Source organism: Pezoporus wallicus, unplaced genomic scaffold (assembly GCF_028554395.1).
Source record: "Pezoporus wallicus isolate ANWC-B61680 ecotype Strahan unplaced genomic scaffold, APGP_CSIRO_Pwel_v1 scaffold_6885, whole genome shotgun sequence".
NCBI classification, from domain to species: Eukaryota; Metazoa; Chordata; class Aves; order Psittaciformes; family Psittacidae; genus Pezoporus; species Pezoporus wallicus.
The window spans coordinates 544,845-563,414 of NW_026638858.1; the positions used below are offsets into that span (position 1 = coordinate 544,845).

The 18,570-nt window shown below is 40.5% G+C and overlaps 1 protein-coding gene across 8 annotated transcripts in view; it reads left to right on the top strand.

The window, feature by feature from the left end:
* The window catches only part of OSBPL5 (oxysterol binding protein like 5), a 177,017-nt gene that overhangs the window by 118,134 nt on the left and 40,313 nt on the right, over positions 1-18,570 (top strand). For all 8 annotated transcript variants that reach the window (XM_057412772.1, XM_057412771.1, XM_057412778.1 and 5 more), the window contains 4 exons: positions 2,152-2,225; positions 12,336-12,416; positions 13,077-13,178; positions 14,734-14,937. In XM_057412772.1, the coding sequence (XP_057268755.1) occupies positions 2,152-2,225; positions 12,336-12,416; positions 13,077-13,178; positions 14,734-14,937 (461 nt within the window). The remainder of the gene's footprint in view (positions 1-2,151; positions 2,226-12,335; positions 12,417-13,076; positions 13,179-14,733; positions 14,938-18,570) is intronic.

An 18,570-nucleotide genomic window follows, 5' to 3' on the forward strand; every position in this document is an offset into this window, starting at 1 on the left:
ATAAAGAATGGATGTGAATTCTGTTATGCTAATAGACGCCATTCCCTCAGAGCAGGCAGCAGATGATTCCCATTAACTTTACTTGAACTTTTAGACCATATGTTACTTTCCCATATATATTCAGGAAAAACTTCATGGAACATAAGTGCAGCAGTTACATGGCTTTGTGAGTTTATTCCAACCTCCTCTGCCTCTGTCAGGGAGAGTGGGGGCTATACAGTGGAAAGCACCATCAGAGAAAGAAAAAGTAGAGATACTGGACTCATCCATGCACAGCGGTGCTTATGGCCATCCCAGTTGACACGGTAACATAAGGGGACTGTAAAATATCTGGCCATCTGTGATTTTCTCATGCCCATGGTCATTAGGTTTCCAAGTGTGTTATTTAGGGCTCAGTGTTACAAGGGGAGGAGTGACAGTTAAGAAACTAGGTTAAGATTAAGGTTCCCTGTTGTTGCACCACTTTCCCATGTGACTGCATAGGTCCTTCCTCTGCTTGAGGTCCCCATGTGAGTAATGCACATGCTGTCTCTTCTGTCAGTTGGAAGTGTTTATTTTCTGCATTGACATGTCTGTGTGCATGTGGCACAGCACAGCACTTTGCCACAGAGGGAAAAACACCTGAAAGCCCCACCACCCTTAGTCAACTGCGGTAAGTTGAACACCTTCTAGGGACAGTTGTCCCACAAAACCTTTTCTTAAATTTAAGAGTTGATGCATGAAACTACCTGTTAGTGCCTGTAGAAAGGCATGGGGTTTGTCTTGCCTCTTCACCAGTGAAACCCTGTAGCACAGTTGCAGTTCTGGTTATACTGGAACTTGCTGGTTCTCTTACATGTCCCATGATGGAAGTGCAGATCATGGCCAAGAGGATATTTATTTTTTAGTAAGCTTCTGTGGATGGCTTTTTTTAATGGTGCTTGGCTTCTTAAATGGCTGCTCTGAAAACTCCAGGAGATGTTATGGCTTCTGACACATCTGTGACAGATTCTGCTGACTTCAGGAGAGTCAGGGTTTTCCCTTCCTGGTTTTGGATTTCGTGGTGTTTCCAAGACTGGTCCACAAAGTGTTTAAAAATGTTTTTAACAGCTTCCAGGTTTGCACATATGTGCTACAAATGGGTTATATTTCACTGGCTCAGTGATTCTTTACTGTGTCCAGTATTCTGAAGCTCTGGTTGCCAATAATTTTGAGAAGAGAACTACATTGTAGTTGGATAACAATGACTGTCTTGGCACTAGAAAGCTAGTCTCATCAGACACCATTTTTTTTGTCTATTTTTTAATAGGAGTGCTGTGCTTTGTTTTACAGTAAGGACATGATGACAGTTGGCAAAAAGAACAGAATTTATTACTATATTTTATTGCTTGGACTGGGACTACGCACACTCATACTAGTATATAATATGTACAATGTACTGCAAATTTAATATATTTGGGTAGTGGAAATATCTCTACAATGATCAGAAAATGTCATAGTGTTCATTAATACTGCTTGTTAATTGAAAAAGATTCTTATTTTAACAAATAGCTTGGTCATAAGACATTGATCTTCTGCAGATTTTTTAAATTTTATTTTACTAATTATGTCTAGATGCTGTTCTGTCTTCTGTAATGTGTTATGATCATGGCTATTACCTGTTAAACAAAGCATGCTATCAAGAGCATCTGTATATAGTTGCCAGATACTGACCAAGGAGGATAATGTATTGAATAGCTGCTTACTAACTGAATTCCATGTATTATTTACATTGAATGAGGCATGGGATATGTAAGAAGAGAACAGGCTGTGGTAATGTAATTAAAGACTGCATCATAATGCAGACACAGAAGGGAGCTGATTAAGGATGCATAAGCAACCTTATTTCTGGGGCTTTTTTCCAGCCTTCATATGCTGGACTTTGCAACCATCATGCTGGTTTACCACAGTGTTTTGAGACCTAACTTTTAAGCAGTACTTGTTGCATAGCCCAAGCATGTGGATACAGGCTATTTCAAGCTCTGCAAGATCGCTCTCTGTGATCCCAGTGTGCTTGCTCCTGCTCATGACAGCCTTTCTTACTTGCTGTTAGCAGCAGCCCTTCTAAGGCCATGAGTAGCCACAGTTTTGCACAGAATTTTTCAGTTTCTGAATCACATTTCTCTGTTGCAGGAAAGGAATTGGAAGGAAACAGCCTATCGGCACTGAAGGATGAAACACCACAGACCCCAAACTCCGTTAGGAAGGTATTGTGGGATAGGGATCCATCTCTAGTCTTTGCGGTCTTCTCAGGCTGTTTTTAATCATTCTTACACTTTTTTTTTTTTTTTCCAGTCATTACAAAAGCTTCTCCTTCTATTCCTGCAGGAGCTATGTGTGCATGTTTGGAGAGAAAGAAAATGAGTGGTTTTGATGGTTGGGATGAGAGAAATCCACATTTTCCTCTGACTTGATAGCACCTACTGCAGAAACCCCTGTTTATTTGGACCTCATTTAGCAGTGTAATTAGATACAAATAACTGTGATTGAAAGGTTGATTTTGTCAGGAGAGTGTCTCCTCCTGTTGCTGATCATAAGTCATAAACTTTAGCTGTTTTGGAAGAGAAAGCTGTAATATTTAGTATAATGCCTAGCATCTGAAACAGGGCTCTAGGAATTGGCATAACAAGAGAGGAACACAAACTAACCAACACTATCTGATCACATTTCCATCCAGGCCATTATGGAGAGGTAAAACTGGGTCTAAAGACTCTGGATCTGGGTGTTCAAAACCTGGCTCTACATCTAGAGTTACTGAGTGCCTGAATTTGATTTCCTTAGAGATGGAATCAACCTTATAAGTTAGATCTGGCTTTGAGATTCATGTATGGGCTTTTTGGCTGAAACTCTCTAACTTGTTTCTGGAGGGTAACTAGAAATAGGAGAAACACTTGTTAATAAATTTTGAATTAAATTTATTCAACTATGAAGCTATAAAATGCAAATGATATCAGCTGAAATTGAAATATAACATTAAGGAAGCAGCTGCAGAAAAGTAATTTCTTATAATACATGAAAATAGGCTCTTAATCTTCAAATACAGTTGGCTGTGTTTGCCTGGAGCTTGCAGATTATTTTGTCAAGGCGCCCTGGCAAAGGGAGATTATGATGACAGGAGTTTTGGGAGTAAGCAACAAGGGTTCATGTATGTGTCCTCTGCTATGGCTGGAACATGGCAAGCTGCAAACCTACCTTGGTTTTGCTTTTTCAGGCAGGTTCCTCATGGAAACCCATAAGGATGAGGTAACTGCATCCAGGGCTTTGTTTTAAAGCCAAATGTTTTCCATGCCTTACAAGGAGTTGGGTTAAATTCCCAAAGGCAGGAATGTAAAGAAGAAGGACTTTTCTGGACAGGACAATTCAGAGCACTGAAATGCTGTCCAAAAGGGAGTTTGATTTCCAAGTTGCAGGATGAATGCAAGAGTGGCAATTTATGAGAGGCATCTGGGTCAGCTCATCATGGCTCAACTGTGTTTTTCCTGCCTTAGGGCCTGCCTTGCTAAAAACTGCCTACAGGTGTGTTTTTGAAAGGAGAAGCACCTTTGGAATATTTGGGTGCTCACCTAGATTTCTGCAATGCTGTGTGCACCTCAGAGGTGTTGGTGGGTTTCTCCTTGACAGTGTCAAGAGCAGTTGTTATGAGAAAATGCACAGTGCAAATTAACTGTGTCAGATTTGTGATTCAAAACAAATATGGAGGTCTGAAACGACTCAAGCTTTGCTTTCACCAGCCCAAGACTTTGGCTTTCCAGTAGTCAAAACTGCTCTGAAGCGCTAATGGACTAAACCAGAAATGAGGACCCCAAAACACCAAATGTCAACTTGCCTACTCATTTGCAGTGTTGCAGGCAATTGCTTTGGCTACTGAATGGGACAGTGCTAATTTTTTGTTTCCTGCTTGAATTTGCTGCTTAGACACACAATGCAGAGACTTCCCTCCCACCTTTCTGGACCTGTACTGTACTGTCTGTCATTCTCACTTCACTCTGCTTTGCCTTGCTGTGTTGTACACTATTTTCTTTTTATCCAGTCACAAAGCTTTTCTTCTGTTGCTTTGCAGTGTCCCTACAGTAGGGAGTTCCTATTGTGAAATAACTTCTACCTTAAAAATTTAGGCAAACTGGTATTCAGTTTGCCTAATACTTCATTTTTCGTGTCTACTCAGCTCTAAGGCCATAAAAAGAAACCGTACCGCCAGATGTCCAGAAGCACAAGTAGGAATCTGTCACTGTACCTTAGTTTAAACAGCGATTCCACCTACTTGAACCAAAGGAAGGAGTGTGTGCTAATGTGTCATGTTTAGATTCCTGGCAGCAGAGCAGAGATAATTTTTAGAAACCAAAGTGTAGGGTGTGCAGGTTTAAATAATGGATTTAAAAGTAAATGTTCCAGGTAACAGGTCCATGCCATGAATACTTTTGGCACAGTTAATATAACAAGCCTTGTTGGAAATCAGTGTTCCTTCAGCGGCACTACTTTGATGCATCACACCACACTGACTCTCTTCACTCAGTATTGAGAAGGAAAGCCAGTCCAGTGATTCTGTCTCTGGACTGCAGTTTAGGGGACCTGAAATTCACGGCTCTGACTTGGAGTTGCTGCATTTCCTCAGGCAGATGAATTACTTCTCTGTTTTGTATCTTCATCAGTGAGGTGGAAACAGTTTTACATTTCATTCTCTCAGGCTATATCCACACTGTCTCTAAGCCTCAAGTTCATCTCTGTAGCCAGGTAGTACAGTTAGCACACGCCTGATGGTGGCAGGGGTTGCCTTTTTCTCATTTTGTGTGTTATTCAGGGCTATTAGTATCCTTTACAGTACCTTTTATTGCATTATGCAGTGTTGCATTGTCTCTTTCTTTCTTTCCTATGCTTAGTTATTTATTCTGCTGTCTGGAGAGCAGCTGGGGTTTGTTGATATGCATGCAGAGCTCAAAAAGAATTGAAGTATGTTTTAAGGGGTAGTCAGAAAAATCTTAAAGCTGGTGCTGGGTGGTACTTCATCTTTTCAGTCCCCCAGTAATGCTACAATGAAGTCTAAAATAATTACATTGTAGCAGTGTGGTTATCATGTGCACAGTTACACAGTTACGTGATGTACGGGAAAGCAAAGCTTTGCTCATCATGAAAGAGTTTTTCCACGTGCCTGATTTGTTCCAGGCTTTATCGTGTGATTTATAATCTGAAATACGAACTTAAGTGTCTGCTAGAAATTTATTTTAGCTGCAAAGTAGTTTGAAACGGCTCATACTAATCACTTGAGATTGAAGCTATAACTCCCATGGTGTCTCAAGCTCATCCTTCCAGATCCATGAATTATGCTCTTAACATATGAGTTAATTCCAGCCATGACTACATTTGAGACTACCATAAAAGATAGTTCACAACTCTGGCAACTTACAGGGGTACCTTTCCCTCTGTTCTCCCTTAGCCAGCAAATCAAGGAATTGATTCTGAGAGAAATCCCCATGTTGCTTTGGAGAAGCTCAGGAGCAAAACATCCCCCGTGTGTGCTAAGCACAGCTTTATAGGAGAACCTGGCCTTTCCAGGTGGTGCTACGCTTCACTGGACCCTTGCTGGCTTTCCATGTACTATACTTTATGTTGTTGATGTTGTGGATGAAACTATCTTGGAGCTAGTTGTCTCTATCAAGGCTTACACTCCGTTCTTGTGCCCTGGCTCAGTACATCTTGTTTCTTCAATTCCATGTGCAGCATTTTAGGGTAATCACTGTTGTCCACAGAGGGCTTTGCAGCTGATTTCAAGTGAGCAGAGATGTAGCCTGGAGTATCCAGGGAAAATTGCATAGAAGAGGGGTGGGATTTTGCACCATGTGTTTGTGGAAAACATGGAGCATCCCTAACTTTTGTAGGTGCGTACAAGCCCTGAAACTTGCAGGTGCCTCACAGAGGGGAATGTTGACAGTAGCAACTGTTCACTCACAGAAAGTTGATAACTTTGGGTAAGCCTTTGCAATCCTATCATGTCACCTTGGGTCACTGGTGATCATAATTGTTTATTCCAGTATTTCTGATGGGGGAGCTGAGGGTAAATGGAGGTGCTAAAATAAAAATGTTTTATTAAACAGTTTTGGAAACCATATTATAAGCTGAAAGTCCAGTTGTTTTTCACTGATCACTTCTTTGTTTGTTTAAACTCAGGCTAGGGACAAAAGCTGTGCCTATAGCTGTAGGGGAAAGCAAAGTTTTGCTTCCGATTTCTCCTCAGCCCTACAAATGTATCAGTCATGTGAAGCAGCATCTTTCTCAGTGTGCAACTTCCATCTCACTTAAAGTATTCTTTAAATATTCTAAACTTGCAGAACACTCTTCCCGTGAAGGGCACATTCAAATGATCAAATAGAAATCCCATCAGATCTGTGACTTCTTTATTTACTATAATCTGATGCAATGGAGCAAAGTGTTCCACTGAGCAGTAATATAGCTTCATATTTGGAGTTGCTTGAATAGCTGAATTTCACAAATTATTTTCCCCAGATATTGCTGTCAAGTCAGCTATTCATTTGCACAGGCTTTCCAATTTGCGTTAATCATTGTGCTATTTCAGGGTTGCAAACACAGTTGTGGTGTCTTTGCAACGTTGTTGAAATAAGAGGGTTGTTTTTTTGGAAACGAGAAGATTTTAGGTGAAGATTATTCAGCTTACTGTAAAGCAGCATGTTAATTGAAGGGTAATCTTTCCTAAAGCAAAGCTTGCTTGTCGCTAAGAATCATTTCGCTGACTCTGCTGTGCGCTGGATGAGCTGTTAATTCACAAAAAATAAAAAAGATTTAAAACATTACTGCTTATAGTAAATTGAAACAAAATTGTTCAAAATCTGTGAATATTCGCATCAGTAACAAGAAGCTCTTCAGTTGTAATGTTAAACCCAGCTTTTCCATAGTCTTTATACTACTTCAGGAACTTCTGTTTCATTTCTTTGTATCTGCAGTGATACTGAACTGTAGCAATTATAAGTGGAAAAGATACTGGAGAAAATACTTGTGAGCAAGGATGTGTCTCCCACGTGACAACTGTTTTTGCTTTTGTGAAACAGAATTTATGACCGCAGCTACTACTACTTTTTTTTTTGTTCTGCCTTCAAACTCCCATCTGAGTTCATCTTTCTCTCACTTGGAGACAAAAAGAAAAAAGAGCAACTTGTAAGCTGTCAGTGCTGTTAACATTCGGACAACAGCTTGAGAATGACTTGATTTTAATGTTTCTGATTTGCAATAGTTCTGTCTATTTGTCTCTCATGACATATTTCTTTGTCTTCATCCCATGCAGCAAGGATTGCTTGTGCTAAAAACAACAGGATATTCCTCTTGCTGTTATCCAAGGCACAGCATACTGATGGGCTGGCATCCCCCACACTGGAATCAGTCACAGTTTTTTTCTGCAATGATTTATTTCTGCTCGGAAATGAAGTCACCAAAAAGACACTGGATGAGAATAGCACTATTGTGAGGACTCTGTGTCCTCTCTTACAGAGCCTAGCAGAAGTGTAAGGGTATTGTGAAAAATGCTAACAATCAGCCGTGGATCTCCAGAGCTGCATGACTGAGATGAAAGGAAACAGCAACTTAACTGGGGTAAAAAGTGTGTCTCTGAGCACAGTACAGCCTGTCATCAGCTGGCAAGGTCATCACTGAGGCCTGTAAAAGACAGATCTGGTTAGAGAAACAAAGAAGGACAACAGTTTCCAACCCCTGTGAGTGCTGCTGCATGCCCTGGTAAAAGTTTGTGGCAGGTCTTCCCTCATGATTGTGAGAATCAATATATGGAAAACATGCGTATTACCTTCTTATAAGAATATTCCGGTGTTTTGTGGTTTGCTTGTTTGCTTTGTTTTTTTTAATTAAAAAAAAAAAATAATTCCCTACCCTCCCATTGTACAAAGTCTCATCTCTGGTTAATATTGTTCACATATTGCTGCAAAGAGAATGGGCCAGGTTCTGATATCCTACACAAGTAGTATGCTAGTGTCCTTGTAAGACTTGCTGAAGAGAATGGCTTCTTTTAGTTTTCTGCCAGGCTGAGAAAGGCAGGGCAATAGAAGGACATCATTAAATGCTTTGGTATGTCTTAGCAATGTAAGGCCCTACTGTATCTTAGGAATCTCTAGAGCTCATGGCCTGGATTTACTGGATCTTATATATGCCATGAGGTACAATCAGAACTATTCAGACATATTCATGTAAAAACATGAAATCACGTTACTTCAAGTCACTTATCAGGATAAATCTGGAGGAACTAACTGTACATGGCTGTCAGCAGTAGCATGGGGGCCTGTGGTATGCAGTCCTGAGGGCTTAGATCCCACCTTTCCTGTGAAAAGGTAGAAACTTTAAAACCAGAAATGCAATGCTTTTCACTCTGTAGACCCGGCGATCACCTGCAAATAAACTATTTAGGATCTGTGATGATGCATCCCAATAAGCATAACAAGAAGCAAAGTCAACACGGAGAAGCAATCAGTTTGCTTTGTTAAAAAAGCAACTGGGCAACAGCATCAAGTTTCTGAAAACAGGAAAAGTCCCAGGTCAGACACATCTGAAAGCTATTTTGTCCATGGCTCCTAGTTAAATCCATGGCTTGGTTTTAGTGAAATTTTCTCTTTTCATAAAGCTGGGTCATTTTACAGCCATCTTGAGGAGCTGTGCTATTTGTTAAGCAGCTGGTACATCACAGGTTTTGGGGCATGGCAGTACAGATACTTTCCCATGCCTAGAAATTCTTAGGCAGTGAGGGAATGACTTAGCTAACTGCTTCTTCATTCTTAAGCCTGTCTTAGTGTGCATCATCCCTGTGGCCATGTTTCCCTTTAGAGGCAAGACACACCAATTTCAGTGTGTCTGAAGGTAGCTCAGACATGGGGAAGGAAGTGCCTGAAGGAAGCAGAACAGTGGTCCAGGAGCCCACCACATCAGCCTCCAAGGCTGTTAATCCAGCTGCTTTGACCAAGTGAAAGACCAATTTGTAATGATTTCAGTCAAGTTTCACTAAATTTATTGAGCTCCTAAAGGCTATGGTGACGTGGTGTAAGGGGAGATTATCCCTTCATCTGCTGTTGTGTGCTGCAGCTTTGTAACATGAATAGCAGCATCAGCTGGCATCTGGCATGCAGTGTCCTTGGTCATGGAGCAATGAGTCAGCTCTCCTGAAGAGGCAGAATCAGTGTATCTCTGTAAACACCACAGCTTTGAAGTCTTCTGTTTAGGTTGTTTATCTTTAGCATGGCCCAGAGAGACCCCAAGAAGGGGACAGGTGTGGCTGGTAGAGCTGTGAAAGTGCCTCAGTGTGTGCTAGTGCCTGTTCCCCATGAGCAGTGCAGCGGGTTTAGCGCTCAGGTTTGCATGGCTTGCGGCGGTTGTCAGAAGCTTTCTGAATTCATCTTCAAGTAAATTTCCTAGACCCAAGTGAGCTTAGGGGCCAAAATTTTACTCATTATGTAAGAGCTAAGTTGTAATTGTCCAGGCAACAAGTGATTGTAGCTTGTTTTAATTAATTAAGCAAAAATCACTCATATCCTAATGCTTTGCAGACACCTGAGCAGGATTTCCTAGAATCTGCGGGATGTCTGTGCTATTTCTGCTTCTCGCACCAGCTAATGAGGAATAGTACTTTGCGTGTCTCTCTGCATCTGATCTCTCAGGCTGGAGGGAATGAGATTACCCGTAAACAGTTGCCTTATAGTTGTATCTCAAGGACAGGACATTCTTTCCACTAATTGGGAGAAAGGAGGGGAATTCTTCTGGCTAGTTTCAGAGGACACACATCTCAAATCATCAAAGCATAATCTCCTGATAGTTCAGAAGGATTCTTGCTCAAAGACATTTAAGCACTTAGAAATGTTTACTCATAAAGAAAAGCTTATAGCATATTTCCCAAAGGTCTACCACCGCCCTTTGAAATGTGACGAAGGTCCTGTGAGCACAGTTCTCTGCTCAGGCGTTGTATCTGTGCAGCGGTCCCTACCATAAATCTTGTATTTTTACAGTGAAGTCCCATGCACAGAAAAAGCATGCACCAGAGACAACATTGCAGGTAGAGAAGACAAGCCTAACTTTCTGCTAAAACAAAAATGGCAAATACTGAATAGAGTGCAGGAGTCCAAGAGCTGACATTTTCTTTTGAGTGGATCCAGTGTCCAGATGACTTGTAAACTAGAACAGTCAGATCAGGCACTCCACTGGTTTTTATGTGCCATCACAGCATTTCATTTCTCTGTTTTTTCGTAAGTATCATGTGTAGTTTTAGTGAATGACGACTATAAGGGTTTGCGAAAATATTAAGTTCTGAAGTGACCCTTGCTGTGCTGCGAATTGCACCTTCTGCCCCTAGTTTCTAATCCTTATCATCCACAGAGAGTTTTGCTCAGTTGAGCATGCAGCCGTATCTCCCATTTTTGCTCCTGCTGCAGTCTCCAAAGCATAGTTTATGGCCTTGTCCTGGGTTCAGCAGTAGCAGTCATGTTTCTCCTCCTTGGTAGCTAGTGCAGTGCAGTGTTTTGACTTTCGGCTCGGGAACAGAGCTGATAACAGTGATGTTTTGGTTTGGCCAAGGACTTTGTGAGGCTCACGCCCTGCCAGGGAGGAGGGGAAGCCAGGAGGAAGCAGAGACAGGACGCCTGACCCAAACTGACCAAAGAGGTATTCCATACCACAGCACGTCATGCCCAGGATGTAACTGGGAGTGAGCTGGAAGAGCTGGGAGACTGCGGGGTTGGAGGAGGTATCGGTCGGTGCTTGGTCGGGCTGGGGGGCAGAGTTATTGGCTGGTTGGTGGTGAGGTGATGTATTCTCTTCCCTTGTTATTTCCTTTACCATTGTTATTATTGGTAGTAGCAGTAGTGATTTCTGTTATACCTTAGTTACTAAACTGTTTTTATCTCAACCCGTGGGAGTTGCATTCTTTTTGATTCTCCTCTCCATCCCTCCAGGAGTAGGGGGAGACAAAGAAGGGGGGAGTGAGTGAATGAGTTACCTGACTGGGTTTAAACCACTACAGGCCTGTTTACTGTGATCAGGTCATGCATTTGCATGTGATCTGGTCATGTTTTATCTAAGCCATGTGAAAAGGATGTCATTAAATATTTTCCTGCTCGCACTAATATTCAGCATGGTTTGTGGCTATAGTAACCACAGATGTTTCTGTCTAACTGGGAGGGAAAAAGAAAGGGGGTCTGTCAAAACTAAAGTACCTGTAAAATTGCTGCATCGACTCATGACATAAAGGAGAGAGAACCTGAGAGCCCAGTGGGTTCGTTTCACATTACAGCAGTGAATTTATATATGTGAACTATATTTGACACATTTTTTCCTTAGTGCAGCTGATTTTTGTGTCACACTCGTTAAATCAAGGTGGCCCAGGGCTGAGCATTATTATAAAACTGTCATGCATCAGTGGGAGAGACAGTGCCTGACCCTGAAGACCTCAGTCTGAATGCCTCAGACGCGTGAAAGGTTAGAAGGAGAAGAGCTACAGAGAGAGAAAGTAATTTCCCCAAGGTCACATAGCGGAGCCGAGACTGTACCATAGTTCTCATGCCACTGACACTCCTCAGGTTGTGGACAATTTCCTGATGGTACCTATCCAAGTAGGGGTTCTGAGAGCTGTACTCCTGAGGCATACATTATTTGGGGAACAGTGATACTGTGACCATGGCTAACAGAAGTAAAGCATTTTGTCAGCCCATCAGCACAATCATGAGATCAGTCTGTAGCCTCTGAAAAATTAATTTAAGCAGCACTGACACTATCAAACATAATTTGAAGTGACTGTATATTCCCTGCCTTGCTTTGCAAGGCCACGATGATAATTATGTCCTGTATTTTCTGTAACATGATTAGGCCATTTCTTGCTCAGTCATGTTTCTGGATGTTTCAGCTAGGGCAACAGTCATTGCCAATATTAAGTCTAGTTCTGAAAGATACATACCAGCTTCCCCATAATTTTTATTCCAGTAAATGAAATACTTCCAGATCTGAAAAGAGATGGGCAGTTTTCAAGGTTAGGAATAAGAATGGGGCTTTTGGTTTGGTTTGGTTTTTATTTTACCAAGACTAATGGCTGCATGGGAGAAATATGAAGAAAATTTGGTGAGGAATTTTCCAGTTAACTATGAGAATAAGAAGAAAGATTGGACTGCACTGAAGTATGCGTTTTCTGCACCTGCCTAGTGTTCTGCTGCTGAACTCTGCAATAGGCTCTTTCATGGATTCCTGGGAGATATAAATGACTCTTCATTAGAGCATAACTCAAACGTTGTCATGTTAACACATTCCCATTTTCTCTCTCCTTCTTTTTTTAGATTGAATATAAGCTTTGCAATGGGTCTGACAAAGAGTGTGTGTCTCCCACAGCCAAATTCACAAAGAAGGAAACACTGAAGGTATGTGCAAAGCAGCCAAGTCAGCATCAGCTGAATTTCTTTTACAAAGCAAGTAGTACCTTCCAAACAAACCATTGGGAACTACTGTGAGTCATTTCCCAACACCCAGAGAAGTCTCTGCCTCTTCCAGAGGTCACTATAGGCCAAAGGCATTTACAAGCTTTATGCACAGGATTAGATTATAAACTGCAAACAGAACAAGTCAGTGTAATTATTTCACTCTGCTGCTATGGTCCAGAGCCATTAGGCACCTCTAGAGGATTATAATCCTTCATTGGTCTGTTAGGAGGGGCATGCCAAGGCAATCTGAGCAAATTATTGCTTGAATACTTGTTTATCTACCAAACCAAAAGTATAAATGATTTGATTTGGATGAAATTAGATTTCATCTCTTTAATTTGAGGGGTGGGGAGGACTGGGTATTCAGCCTCTTTCCATTCTCCCAAAGAAAAAGCAAATTAGATTTAGTGCAACTTCAGGAGCAAAAAATAATGCCTGCTATCTCAGTATGGCTTTATTCTTCCTTGTGCTCATTTCTGGGGAACCTGTGCTGGGTCAAGTTCTAGCTGAGCTATACATAGCTATCCTTAATGCATTATGTTCTTTCCTCCACAAAAGAGGCCATGATCACAGCTGCTATGTTTTCTTCATTCTCACCAGGTACAAAAAAAAAATTACAGACAGGAGAAGAAAAGAGCAACCAAACAACTCTTCAGTGCTCTAAAGGATCCCAGTGTAGTGATCACAGCAGACTGGCTGAAGGTACTTAGTACAGACCATTGCTTCTGAGTCTGAAGGAAAAGATAAGTGAGAAGTAGCTTATGTGTCTGAGACTTACACACTGGCACTTTTTTTTTGAGTGAAGGGAGACTGAATAATTTTGTGTTGAAGTTGCTGTAAAGGTATACTTAAATAACTGCCATAAAGGTGGAGTTGTGGGGAATATTTACATCTTAACCTAACTCAATCCATCTATTTCATGTTAGTAAGTAGCAACAAGAACTCAAAAAGTGCATAGTACAAAAGGAAGTGATGATGTTCTTTCTTCACTTAAAGAATCTGCACTGGCCTCTTCCCATAGATGTGATTTTGTACTGAAGAGGGAACAGACAGAGTAACAGCCCGGAAATGGACATATCCAGCTTGTTCTATTGACAGTTGGATTTTATGTTGTCACTGCACAGAATGAAACATATTAGACCTGATGACACCTGTCATTTCTCCTTGTGCAAAGACTCAAGCAGTGACAGCTTCTCACTGAAGTCCTGAAACTTCGTGTGTGGCAAAATAAATTTAGATTGACATTGAGAGATATTACCTTCTTTCATTTTTTGGGGGGCCATTTAGTCTTCTTGACTAAGTAAATTGGTTGCTCCTTTTACAATGGCGAAACTGTATTTCCAAACTTTGCCAAGCACATATCCCTCTCAAAAATATAAAAATGTAAGTTAGGAATTCCATGAAACAATACAATTGCATTTGACCAGTGTATGAAAACCCTCCAATTTTGTTCTATGATCAGCATTAGAAGTCATAAAATTGAGAGGTATATGATTTATTTGAGAAATTAGCAACAAATTGGCAACAAAATGTTTCCATAGTGTTTAGTTTCGATGATAGGTACATATTGAGATTTTTAAAATACAAAATACTGTTGCATATTTTCTGTGGTTGGAAATTTCTAGTTCAGTAGCAACTAATGCTGGGCTACAAAAAAAAGAGCAGTGACATAAGACTTGAGGTTTGAAGACAAGAAGACCTTAGGCATGGTCTAACCTTACTGAGAAACTTCCACAATCTCAAAGCTGTTATCTTTTAATATATGCTATCAGATTTAATTTCTTCTATACAAGAGAGAGTATGTATTGAGCTTGACAGAGAAGTAAACCAGCTGGAGAAGGTGCTTTTAAAAATGAGATCTTTGACAAAACCCGTTAATATCTCTCTTTTGCAGAGCACTATTAAAATGACTTGTAAGTCGAGTTAGACTAGCTATAACATTTTTCTATGCAAAGTTCTAATTGGCATGTTCTCCATGATTATTAATATATAAAAAAATTAAGCAAGCTGTTAACATTTAGCCAGTAATAAAATATAAAGACTAAATTCTGATAGCCAGGTTTACAAGGTCTGTGATTTTGCTGTGAGGGCCTTAAGTATTCTGGTAATGCACTGTATTTTCCTAAAGAAGTGTATCAAAGTGTGGCCTTGGGAGAAACACATACTGGAAATACTGTATAAATACTGAATAAATGCTGGTTTTCTTTTAAGGAGCAACATAAATGCAAATTTCTGTTCTCTCCCTGCTTCTCTCCAGATTCGTGGGACTCTGAAGAGTTGGACCAAGCTGTGGTGTGTTCTGAAACCAGGAGTGCTGCTGATTTATAAGACACCAAAGATTGGACAGTGGGTTGGGACAATCTTGCTCCATTCTTGTGAGCTGATTGAGAGACCCTCCAAAAAGGACGGCTTCTGTTTTAAACTTTTTCATCCTTTGGATCAATCAATCTGGGCTGTAAAGGTAACAATCCTGATGAGTTGAATAACCTCTTCTTGGTCACCAAAGTGCCTGAACTAGGATTCAGTAATCTGGCATTGATATTATCTAAATTTGCAGTTATTTAGTTGCTGTTAATAGTGCTGAATTGACTTCATAAAAATATTGAAGCCACCAAAGCATGGTCATGATATGACATCAAAGGAATGTGATGCATTGTGATCAGTTATGCAGATGTGTCATTCTTGGTGTATGGAGGCATGCATAGGCTGAGGAAAGGGGTAATATGTTAGTGCAGGAAAAATATCAATACCTAGAGGCACTATCAAGGCATGGCATCCATCTTTAAAAAGAGATCAGGAATAAATACCCAGTCAACTGATTTCCCCAAAGCAAGGACACACAAAGCACCAAATACTTTGCACAAAACTGGAAGAATAGTTTGACTTCTTTTTTGCTAATGCCTCTGAGGTTTGGGTTTGTTTGCAGTAGACTTGGAACTCAGTGGTCTGCTCAAGCCTTGACTGTTCTATGAAAGTGTGACTTTGGATAGGTTGACTTAATTTTCTCTTCTTGGAAATGGAAATAGCAAAATTTTCTCCCTTTCACTTCGAGCTATTCTTCAGACCACTGTTACTTACAGGCTGAGACAGTCTCTTCCTCTACACACAGTAGCTCCTGCAGTAACCCCTAGTTCTCCCTGTAACACAAATGATTAATATTTTCTCACACTTCTTGAAATAATTCCCTGCAGATTTTAAAGAGCTGCATTTCTTTTTCTTCTTTCCTTTAAGAATAGTTAAAAATAAAATATGATGGCTATGAGCAAAGAGGAAGACTCCAGTACCTCCTGAGAGGTACTGAGAGCAACATCTGTTGGACACTCTGAAGACAAAAATGTTCTTGAACTCATGTCCCTATTAAAAGCAGTGACTCAGCAGAGTTATTACAGGCATAAATTCTCTAGAAGACACCACCAGTGTAAGCAAAGCATTACAATCTAGTGCCTTGCTGCCAGGTGATCAGGAGAGTAAATCTACTTGAGAAGACTTGTGTGAGAGTGATGAAGGCATCTATCATTGGCATCATAAGATCTAACAAAATGGAGGGGAAGCCTTGTGGGAGCAGATCGGGCAGGCTCACTCATGCTCATCAGTGCAGTTAATTGAACAGTTTTAAACACAGCTATACCATCACTATAAAAAGTCTTGCAATTTTTAATAAAGTAGGAGGAAACAATTAAAATTAACTTCAACAACTAAGGGTAAGAGCTGCTTATATTCTGACAGTAGTTCAGCTCTGATCATTGCCTAGATGCTTTAACTCCCAAAGGGTTCATTGTTACCTTGCTTCTTATTCACTTTTGAGAGTTTTGCTGATTTTTACTTAAAAGCATGCACCAAGAAGGTCAATCGTTTGCTGTTCATCAGCAAAAAAAATTCCTTGTGACTTGACAGATGAGCTGAATTCTTCTGAAAAGCACAGTCAGGAGAGGTAATGAAAAAGTAGAATCAAAGGTGCAGTCAAGTACTAAAAAGTAGCGTCAGTGGCAGACCTGAAGTGTTGTGCTAGAATGCCCTTCCCTTGATATGAATCATCCAAAAGGAAGAGGAGCTTTTATCAGTAGGTGTATGTATTTGAGCATGCATATGTATATCTAATTCTTGTATCTCTGGAGAAAATATATGACAGAAATAGGACTTAGTATGTTAAATATGAAGGGAATGTTTCTCTGAACATGTTTGTGTACTAAAGGAAGTCCCAAGACATTTGAATTTTAAAGTCAAAGTAATGTTCTAAGTCACTGTCCTGCTTTTAGCTCGGTAAAGTTAGTCTTCTTAGCAGCTGGTACAGTGCTGTGCTTTGGATTGAGTCTGACAATAACACTGATAACACACCCATGTTTTAGTTGTTGCTCAGTAGCACTTACCCCATCAAGGACTTTTTAGTCTTTTAAGTTCTTCCAGTGTGGAGACACACAAAAAGCCATGAGGGAGCAGAGACAGGACACCTGACCCAAACTAGCCAAACGGCTATTCCGTACCACAGCATGTCATGCCCAGTATATAAACTGGGGGGCAGTTACCCAGAAGGGCAAGATCACTGCTCTGATTGGGCTGGGGATCGGTCAGCGGGTGGTGAGCAATTGTACTGTGCATCACTTGTCTTTTTATCTTGAGTTTTACTCCTCTCTCTCTCCCACTCTTTTTCATTATCAACATTCTCATTATTATCATCATTATCATTATAAGTTATCAATAAATTACCAATAAATATTGAAATTTGTTAATTTATTAAACTGTTCTTATCTCAGCCCATGGGTTTGCTTTATTCTGTTTCTCCTTCACATCCCACTGAGGCTGGAGCGGGCAGGGGGAAAGCGAGCAAGTGGCTGCATGGTACTTAGTTACCAGCTGGGGTTAAATCACACTTAGAAAGCCACATTTGAGCTGCATAGTAGGGCATTTCTTGAAACCTGAGTTCAGCCTGGGTTGTTATGTGTGATCGATACTTTCAGCCACAAGGGGAACACCAAAATGCACATCAAGAAGAAATCCACCTATGAAGTGCTTCATGTCGAAGAAGCTGTCTTCACTCTGGTAACAGTTTAAGGCTGAAACTGCTAAAAATGCTGGTTTATGTCATTTCAAGCCCTTCTTTTAAAGCAACTGGAGCAGAATTGACTGATCTAAATTGGTTATGTATAATTGTGCAAAGAAAACCTATTTCTCATGAAATATAGATTAGCCCATGATTAAGAAAAAGCCTATGTTACTGTCCATCACAATAAGAATAAGGTCTGGCTAAACAACTTCCACTTCTGGCTAAAACAGCTTGTGAAATTTTCAAGGATTTTCCAGCCTAGAGTTGATGGTCCAGCTTTGACTCACATCAGTGGACTTGTAGCTAACTCAGGGAAATTAATGAGCACCTTTGTATGTGTTGGCCTGGCTGCTCAGCAGACATTTGGATCTAACTGCAGGGTTCAGTCCTGGAGGAAATGTCTGGTTAAAGCACTGGCCTAGGCATTGATAGTTGTGTTAGCCAATTGAATCTGATGTGCAGGCATTTGACTTCAGTTAGAGCAGGGTGAAATTTTGTGGTGCCTTTCAAATGGTAGGTAGGTAAGATGTAAGACCATTACTTATAGTTGAAAGCTAAATATATGCACCAGAGAATTTCCTATAAAGTTCTTTGGTGTCTAGAGTTATCTTAGAAGCATATTACTCAGAATCTAGCTGAACAGTGTGGTATAAGGTGGCTTTTATTGACTGCAGCTTGTTCTGTCATTTACTTAGAGCACTGAATGAGTTGGGGTCAGACCCGCTGAATCTGGAAATGTGTATGATTTGAATTGTGTTGATTTTTAAGAGTTTTGAGTCATTCCTTTAAAGGAAAAAGTTCAAGTAATGGGCTTGTGCTGCTGCTTTTACAATTGTTTGTTCTACTCCATAATACAACACAGCTAGTTTCATCTTCATCCTTACAGTTGCACACAATACTCTTAATGAAAGGGATTATTTCCAGTTTTTGAAGATTTGTTTTATACTCTGTAAGACTGAATGTCTTGTCATACTATCTGAAACAGTGTGAGTCCACTCCACTCTTCAAAGCCTAATCAACCCCTGTTTGATAACGCCTTTTGAGTCTCAAATC